Source organism: Primulina huaijiensis, chromosome 14, assembly GCF_012295235.1.
Source record: "Primulina huaijiensis isolate GDHJ02 chromosome 14, ASM1229523v2, whole genome shotgun sequence".
Classification (NCBI taxonomy): Eukaryota; Viridiplantae; Streptophyta; class Magnoliopsida; order Lamiales; family Gesneriaceae; genus Primulina; species Primulina huaijiensis.
The window spans coordinates 4,835,669-4,845,557 of NC_133319.1; the positions used below are offsets into that span (position 1 = coordinate 4,835,669).

General features: G+C 32.6%; 2 protein-coding genes across 2 annotated transcripts; both read left to right on the top strand.

Moving 5' to 3' along the window:
* The first annotated feature begins 478 nt into the window (after positions 1 to 478).
* Positions 479 to 4,354, top strand: LOC140957050 (aspartic proteinase 36-like). The gene is made up of 10 exons (XM_073414121.1): positions 479 to 957; positions 1,321 to 1,450; positions 1,573 to 1,820; positions 1,915 to 2,142; positions 2,617 to 2,779; positions 2,878 to 2,951; positions 3,026 to 3,122; positions 3,236 to 3,302; positions 3,801 to 3,872; positions 3,958 to 4,354. The coding sequence occupies exons 1-10, from the start codon at positions 716 to 718 to the stop codon at positions 4,137 to 4,139; spliced, it is 1,503 nt and encodes a 500-aa protein (XP_073270222.1). The 5' UTR covers positions 479 to 715; the 3' UTR covers positions 4,140 to 4,354.
* Positions 4,355 to 5,680: 1,326 nt separating this feature from the next.
* On the top strand, positions 5,681 to 7,119 carry LOC140957052 (aspartic proteinase 36-like). Its single transcript, XM_073414122.1, has 5 exons — positions 5,681 to 5,716; positions 5,791 to 5,887; positions 6,001 to 6,067; positions 6,566 to 6,637; positions 6,723 to 7,119. Exons 2-5 carry the CDS (start codon positions 5,843 to 5,845, stop codon positions 6,902 to 6,904), a joined length of 366 nt encoding a protein of 121 aa, XP_073270223.1. The 5' UTR covers positions 5,681 to 5,716; positions 5,791 to 5,842; the 3' UTR covers positions 6,905 to 7,119.
* The last annotated feature ends 2,770 nt before the right edge of the window (positions 7,120 to 9,889 follow it).

The following is a 9,889-nucleotide window of genomic DNA, read 5'->3' on the forward strand; positions in this document are numbered from 1 at the left end:
TAAAAAAATCTATTTAGATAAATAACTCAGATATAGAATTATTTTAATTTTATCCCATTTGAACTGTAAGATTTGTTCAAATCTTATCTAATTTAAATGATAATATAACTTATCATTAAAAAATTATTATAAAAGTATAAGAAATTTAAAATAATTAAATATTTATATTTAAATAATTATTTTAATTAATTTGTAGAAAAATCTTATATCTCTGGAGTTTTGAATTTGAATATTAATATAATATCTAGAAGCAGAAAAATGACTTAATACATCCAACTTATCTTCAAAGAGTTTTCTTTACTTTCTCCAGATAGATTTATTTTGTTATAAAAAATTTCGAAATTTTACTTGGTCAAAGCAAGGTATAACTCTTCCCACACAAGTTACAATCACTTAAAGCACAGGATTTTCCCGAGAACGCGTGTTTGGCGCAAATAAATCTAATTTTCAAATTAGCACCTTCTCCTATCGGCTTTCGTCTCTCGCGTATTCCCCCTCCCTCTCTTTCCCAAGATTCACACGTATCCACACAATACACGTAACACGCACATATATATATATATACAGGTATTTATAGACATACATATGCATGATTATATAGCCACACCCGACACAATTGCGTGAAAATCCGTGTACATATATAGCCGTTGTATTACTTCAAGTGAAAGAAAAGGCGAGAAAGAAATAACAAAAAGGGAAGGGGTGTTTATAGGGAATGGCGCTGTCGTGGTTTCCTTTGGCGTTGGCCGTGTTGGTGGCGTTGGCTGTGTTGCCGGCGGCGGTTGTTGGTGCAGGGAAGAGCGTGGCGTTGACTCTTGAGAGAGCGAATCACAAGGGAATTGAACTGAGTCAACTCAGGAACCGGGACAGGGTCAGACACGGCAGATTCTTGCAGCAACAGCCTCTTGGTGTCGTTGATTTCCCTGTCGAAGGAACCTATGATCCTTATCTTGTGGGGTATGTACCTATATTCTTGCCTTTATCTTTCTTTTGAAATGCATATATATGTACCTTTTCCTCTTGTAGATTGTTTTAGTATTTGCTTTTATGTATTTGTGTAAAAGTTCTGATCTTTTATTGATGGGTTTTCGTTCTTGCTCACGACAGTATACGTGTTATGTAATTCGGTTTAGTTTATAAGATGATTGTGTAAGAATTGACGTTGGTTTCCGAGAATTTCTTGGATTATGGTTCTGTTGAATTCTTGATCATTCTCTTTCGCCTTTTCTTTTTAAATCTCTTCGGTGATACTCAAGAATTTGATTTGGAGAAAAATTAACAATTCAAGAACTTATTGAGCTGGTGAATCTTGGTTTTTAGGTTGTACTTTACTAGAGTTAAATTGGGTACTCCTCCAAAAGAATTCTATGTACAGATAGATACTGGAAGTGATGTGCTATGGGTCAGTTGCAATCCGTGTGCTGGTTGCCCCACATCAAGTGGACTACAAGTAAATATTTCCTCCATTTACGTTGATCTTCGTTTTTTTAAATTTAAATTTCTCTGTTTTTTTTTTGGAGGTGTAGAAATAGTGTATGATTTTATTGAATTCTAATACTTCTTTTTTAACAGATTCAGCTAGAGTTTTTCGATCCTTCCAGCTCAAACACAGCTTCGCCAGTCTCATGTTCAGATCAAAGATGTGCTTTAGGAGCACAGTCATCTGATTCCGGGTGTTCAGGCCAAAACCAATGCGGATACACATTCCAGTATGGTGATGGCAGTGGCACATCAGGATATTATGTGTCAGATTCAATATATTTGGACACAGTAGTTGGAGATTCTTTGACGTCGAATTCTTCAGCAGCTGTTGTTTTTGGGTGAGTTCTCTTTGATCTACAATATACCATTCTTGGTGGATATAAATTACTTTTGGTTGACATGGTTGTGTTGCTCGGTTATGTTTCGACTCAGCTGTAGCACATCACAGACCGGGGATCTTACGAAGCCAGATAGGGCAGTTGATGGTATATTTGGTTTTGGACAAAATGGCTTATCCGTAATCTCTCAACTTTCATCACAGGGAGTTACCCCAAATTCATTTTCCCATTGCTTAAAAGGAGAAAACGGTGGGGGTGGTATTTTGGTGCTTGGGCAGATTGTGGAGCCAAATCTTGTTTACACTCCTCTAGTTCCATCACAGTTAGTACTTTTCCTGCTCATAAATTATTAAGGGTCTTCTTTCTTTTCCAATATGTCATTTAAATGAAGCATTAATTACATATTTTATACTACTGTTAGATTGATGTGCAATTCTATTACTAGCATTTGAGGCTGTTAGTTACCAAGAATCTTCAGCAGACTTTATTAATTCTTTTGCCTATGGCAGTATCAGTCATCGTGATTTATGTTTGAAGGGTTAGCTTCTTTATTTCATAGTCAATATCTCAAAAGTTCAATTTTTGCTACCTTCCAATAGCATATAGGTACTTACTGAAAGAGCTTCATCAAAAGGGATTTAGGTCAAAATTGAAACTACTGACAATTCTGGAATCATCATGTTTATAAATAATGGATTCATTTTACTTTTTTTTTGGACGCATCGAAATATCTTGTTTTGTGAAGGTAGGTTCTTATTTAAGAATAATCAATTTCTCAAGTGGTTTTAAATTTCAGGCCCCATTACAATGTAAATCTACAAAGCATTTCAGTAAATGGGCAAACATTGCCCATCGATCCTTCCGTTTTTGCATCATCATCCAACCGAGGAACCATAATTGATTCAGGAACAACGCTGGCTTATCTTGCTAAAGAAGCTTATGACCCTTTTGTTACTGCTGTAAGTTTCTGCTTTCAGAAACCACTTTTTGTAATTATTATCTTCAAAATTTTATACGCCGTGTGATGTCCAAAATGTGGCATATTTTTTCTTGGCAGATTACACAGACTGTATCACAATCTGTCCGCCCTCTTGTTTCAAAGGGAACCCAATGCTATCTAACTACCTCCAGGTTTCTCTCTCACATGAAAATCCTTGCTTGTCTTTCTTCTCACATGGTCTAACTAATTTTTGTTTATATTCCAGTATCTCAGATATTTTCCCTCTGGTTAGTTTAAACTTTGCTGGTGGTGCCTCAATGATACTAAGGCCTCAAGATTACCTCTTGCAGCAGAACTCTGTTGTAAGTAAACATTGCATGCTCCTAGAAACCTTGCGCACCCTAGTTACATGCTCGAATAAGAACCTGAGTTTCTTGATTGTTAATGTTGTTAGATGTGATTCTTGTTTGTTCAGGGTGGTGCAGCAGTGTGGTGCATTGGCGTTCAGAAATTTCAGGGTGAAGCAATGACAATTTTAGGAGGTATGAAGCATATAATACATATGTATATATGCATAAATTCATCTTGAACAATTATTTTGTGTAATACCAATGCACTCTATAGCACTATGCCATTGTTGCATTACTAAATACTTTAGTTATTGATAGTTGTGCAACTCAAATAATTTAAATCGTATTACATATCAAGCGTCATGTCTCAATTGTGTGCCAGTAGAGAAAGGATACATGACAAATAAGGATAATTGTTGATTCTCAACAATTTTGTTTGATTTTGCCATTCATGATAATAAAACATATGATATCAGATTTGATACCAATTGTTCTGTTAAACGCCTTTTGATTCATCAAAAGTTGCAGGTTAGTTTTTGAATCATATAGCAGGTGACTGCCACATTTTGATCGTTGCATCACAGGACGATAAGAACAATTATTGCTCGCTAACACTCTGCATTTGTATGCTTGCCTACCAATCTTTCAAAGTATGATGCATTATATGAATTTTCTTGGTCCCAAGTACAGATTTGGTCCTGAAAGACAAGATTGTTGTATATGATTTGGCTGGCCAAAGGATTGGATGGGCGAATTATGACTGTAAGTTTCTTTCTGCTCTACACTTTCGAAGCTCTCTTTACCATCTCTACAGCTCATTTTAAATGAACCTCACGTCTTATATCAGGTTCGTCTTCTGTAAACGTTACCACCGCCGGCAGTACTGGTAAAACAGAATTTTTCAATGCCGGACAATTTAACAACAATAATTCAGCATCCGTCAAACCTTACAAGATGATATTATTACCGAGTGCCATCGTAACTTTACTGTTGCATGTTGCATTCTTCGGTGTTCTACCATTTTTATGATATAGGATAAGTAATTTTTACCGTCTGCAACTCCATTTTTTTAAACTTTCTTGATATAGTTCCTTGCTATTACAAATTTACGGCCTCAGGTCGATGTATTTTGTGCACTAGATTGAAACTTTGATGCTCTGGCATTAGTACCCATAGGATTGATTTTATACAGGCTGTTGTACAGAAGATTCATACAGGAATATTATACATTTCTTTAGAAAAGAGTTATGCTGTATATTGTTATTTAAGAAAAGAATATGATCTTCCCATAATAAATCCTTGTGAAATTATATCTGATTTGTTCAACTCTTATGTATATATAGTGACTAGAAAAGTGCACGTTTGTAACTTACATTTGACTAACAATTGAAAATATGGTTACGAATTTAGATAATATTTAAATACACTTGAATCACATCATGTTTGAGAATATTTATCAATCAAAAGAAATCAAAACACAACATATAAAATCATATCTAGCTATATGACACACTATGGGTTGTTTTTTGCGATATATAAACTCGAACACTCGACAAATCGGTCGTATTCAGATCGCTTACAACCAAAACAATCTTTGGTCCTTAGAGCAGAAGCGATTTGTTTAGCTTTACATCCATCTCAGGATATCATTTCTAATACATCAATGAAGCACGTTTGAACACATTGAATACATCCTATACATGCATCACAAATCTTTACTGAATACGACATTGTATTTACACAGTTTTGAATATTATAAGATTTTGATCTAGTAAACTAATAACGAGAAAAAAAATAAAAATAAATTATAATGAATTTTGTCAATACTCAAACCACTAGTTATAGAGATATTTCTAGCACACCACCACCAATAACTTAACTATTGGACTATTTGTAGCGGACTAAATTGAAGATATTAATGAGAAAAAATTATTTATTCATTTAAGCTAACCAATAAGATGACATTAACAACCTTGAAGAAGCACGAAAATTACCAATAAGCCCATAAAAACAAACTTTTTCACAAAACAAACTAATATCAAATAGATGCCTTGCGACAAAACCCGACTTGCCGCAATCGAAGGAAAAAAAACAAAAAAAAGAGGATAGAAACCGAGATTACGCAGACACACGGAACACTTGGCAAATAGTTCAAAGAACAATATAGTCAATTAATTGTTGATAAAAATAGACCAATTAATCATGAAGAATTAATCGATTAATAATAACCACACTAAATATTATTTGATTAATGAGTATTGAATTTTTTAAATTTAATTTAATCATAATTTGACACGTAAGTTATCACATATCACAACTGATATATTATTCACGGTCTATTATATAAAAAATTTCATTAATATAATATTATATTATAATTTAAGGATAGTGAGAAACAAATAAAATTCAATATATATGAATTGTCAAATATTAAGTAGAGTTTTTTGAAAAAATATATATCTAAATAACAATGATATAATTATAAGATATGAAGATATTTCATTTAAATTTTAGAATTTGATGAAATATAAGGGTTAATGGTTGGACATAAGGTTTAAAGACTNTCTTGTTTCAAAGGGAACCCAATGCTATCTAACTACCTCCAGGTTTCTCTCTCACATGAAAATCCTTGCTTGTCTTTCTTCTCACATGGTCTAACTAATTTTTGTTTATATTCCAGTATCTCAGATATTTTCCCTCTGGTTAGTTTAAACTTTGCTGGTGGTGCCTCAATGATACTAAGGCCTCAAGATTACCTCTTGCAGCAGAACTCTGTTGTAAGTAAACATTGCATGCTCCTAGAAACCTTGCGCACCCTAGTTACATGCTCGAATAAGAACCTGAGTTTCTTGATTGTTAATGTTGTTAGATGTGATTCTTGTTTGTTCAGGGTGGTGCAGCAGTGTGGTGCATTGGCGTTCAGAAATTTCAGGGTGAAGCAATGACAATTTTAGGAGGTATGAAGCATATAATACATATGTATATATGCATAAATTCATCTTGAACAATTATTTTGTGTAATACCAATGCACTCTATAGCACTATGCCATTGTTGCATTACTAAATACTTTAGTTATTGATAGTTGTGCAACTCAAATAATTTAAATCGTATTACATATCAAGCGTCATGTCTCAATTGTGTGCCAGTAGAGAAAGGATACATGACAAATAAGGATAATTGTTGATTCTCAACAATTTTGTTTGATTTTGCCATTCATGATAATAAAACATATGATATCAGATTTGATACCAATTGTTCTGTTAAACGCCTTTTGATTCATCAAAAGTTGCAGGTTAGTTTTTGAATCATATAGCAGGTGACTGCCACATTTTGATCGTTGCATCACAGGACGATAAGAACAATTATTGCTCGCTAACACTCTGCATTTGTATGCTTGCCTACCAATCTTTCAAAGTATGATGCATTATATGAATTTTCTTGGTCCCAAGTACAGATTTGGTCCTGAAAGACAAGATTGTTGTATATGATTTGGCTGGCCAAAGGATTGGATGGGCGAATTATGACTGTAAGTTTCTTTCTGCTCTACACTTTCGAAGCTCTCTTTACCATCTCTACAGCTCATTTTAAATGAACCTCACGTCTTATATCAGGTTCGTCTTCTGTAAACGTTACCACCGCCGGCAGTACTGGTAAAACAGAATTTTTCAATGCCGGACAATTTAACAACAATAATTCAGCATCCGTCAAACCTTACAAGATGATATTATTACCGAGTGCCATCGTAACTTTACTGTTGCATGTTGCATTCTTCGGTGTTCTACCATTTTTATGATATAGGATAAGTAATTTTTACCGTCTGCAACTCCATTTTTTTAAACTTTCTTGATATAGTTCCTTGCTATTACAAATTTACGGCCTCAGGTCGATGTATTTTGTGCACTAGATTGAAACTTTGATGCTCTGGCATTAGTACCCATAGGATTGATTTTATACAGGCTGTTGTACAGAAGATTCATACAGGAATATTATACATTTCTTTAGAAAAGAGTTATGCTGTATATTGTTATTTAAGAAAAGAATATGATCTTCCCATAATAAATCCTTGTGAAATTATATCTGATTTGTTCAACTCTTATGTATATATAGTGACTAGAAAAGTGCACGTTTGTAACTTACATTTGACTAACAATTGAAAATATGGTTACGAATTTAGATAATATTTAAATACACTTGAATCACATCATGTTTGAGAATATTTATCAATCAAAAGAAATCAAAACACAACATATAAAATCATATCTAGCTATATGACACACTATGGGTTGTTTTTTGCGATATATAAACTCGAACACTCGACAAATCGGTCGTATTCAGATCGCTTACAACCAAAACAATCTTTGGTCCTTAGAGCAGAAGCGATTTGTTTAGCTTTACATCCATCTCAGGATATCATTTCTAATACATCAATGAAGCACGTTTGAACACATTGAATACATCCTATACATGCATCACAAATCTTTACTGAATACGACATTGTATTTACACAGTTTTGAATATTATAAGATTTTGATCTAGTAAACTAATAACGAGAAAAAAAATAAAAATAAATTATAATGAATTTTGTCAATACTCAAACCACTAGTTATAGAGATATTTCTAGCACACCACCACCAATAACTTAACTATTGGACTATTTGTAGCGGACTAAATTGAAGATATTAATGAGAAAAAATTATTTATTCATTTAAGCTAACCAATAAGATGACATTAACAACCTTGAAGAAGCACGAAAATTACCAATAAGCCCATAAAAACAAACTTTTTCACAAAACAAACTAATATCAAATAGATGCCTTGCGACAAAACCCGACTTGCCGCAATCGAAGGAAAAAAAACAAAAAAAAGAGGATAGAAACCGAGATTACGCAGACACACGGAACACTTGGCAAATAGTTCAAAGAACAATATAGTCAATTAATTGTTGATAAAAATAGACCAATTAATCATGAAGAATTAATCGATTAATAATAACCACACTAAATATTATTTGATTAATGAGTATTGAATTTTTTAAATTTAATTTAATCATAATTTGACACGTAAGTTATCACATATCACAACTGATATATTATTCACGGTCTATTATATAAAAAATTTCATTAATATAATATTATATTATAATTTAAGGATAGTGAGAAACAAATAAAATTCAATATATATGAATTGTCAAATATTAAGTAGAGTTTTTTGAAAAAATATATATCTAAATAACAATGATATAATTATAAGATATGAAGNGCGTTTAAGGCGTTCATGGGTGATTTTTTATGAATTTATGTTTCTGAAGTTGTCTTCGGGAAATCCTCTGTTGTTTAATTTCTCTGGTATATCTTTTGTAATTCCTTTTATGTTTTGTAAAATTGCCATAGATGAACCTTATATTCATTCTTATTCTGGAAATTAAATACCTCCTTTTATTAGTTCAGTAATTTGAATATGGTATATAGGCTGGAAACCAATAACCTCCATGTGTGCGAAAGCCACTAAGGAAAAATTTGGTAAAACAATGCCACGTATCATATTCAATTTGTATTCCAAGCCTCAGATGGTATGTTGATATAACTCACTTTTCAGTAATACTCAGCAGAAAGGAAGTTATAACTTCTCCAAGTTCATTATCAAAAAGATCATATCTATTGAAGAATGGGGTATATCTCCATTATTTGAAAAAAAATTTTATTATGAGACTCATAAAATGAGTTTTAAATTCAATTTTTGGGATTATATTGAGAGTTTTAATAAAACTCTATTTTATGAAAATGAAAAAAGAAAACATACATGGTTTTTGAAAATATGTGAAAATGTTTTCCATTATCCAATTCCTAATTGGTTTTTTATTTGGTGGAAAATATTTGGTCCATCAGCAAAAATTTTGCCTGAGGTTTTTATAAAACCAATGAATACTTGGTTAAATGTTTCTCCAAGAATTAAAAAATCATTTGCTGAGCATTGGATTGACGGAAAGACTTTATGTCTGTTCTTTATGGAATTTGGAATTCCATGGATCTGGAAATGGCAACCAGAGTGTGGTTATACTGATGAAGGTATTCCCTGCCTATGGAGAGTCAGCTCTACCAAATTTTGGGACAAATTATTACGTGAAGATCCAGAAACTGGAAAAATCTATGGCCATGATATTCTTATACAAATGGAGGAAAAAATCTCTTCCTATCAGAAAGATATACTGCATCAACAAGAAAAAGAAAAAGATTCAATGAGTTCATTTAAAATCTTGACTCAAAAATATTCAGAAATTTACTCCAAAGAGACAATGGTAGAAATCTACATTGAAGAGATGAAGAAAGATCTCTACAAGAATATTGGATGTTCAGATTCAAAATCGGATAAATCTATGGCTTCTGAATCAAGTGAAAATCAATTTATTCATCTAATGCAAATGCAGGATGCTCAAGATCCAGATGATGATATTCCTCAATTTTCGCAGATCAATGATATTTTTGAAAATCTCAAAAATTCATTAAAAGACAATATTAAAGATGATTAGGATATTCATCTTTAATCCTCATGTTGCATTATCAACCAGTGGATGGTGAAATATCACATCAAAGATGGAATCTCAGACGTGCCATGAAATCATGACAAAAGTGGGTGGTCTATCACTTTTACTTTTTGACTTTTGTAACCATGTTACTATTTGCTTTAATAAAGCATTTACTGTTTATATTTTTAGTTGGAATCCGGGGTTTCATGTCCGGCACTTCCATCTATTTATAGGACCATTCCGTGTTCTTAGAAG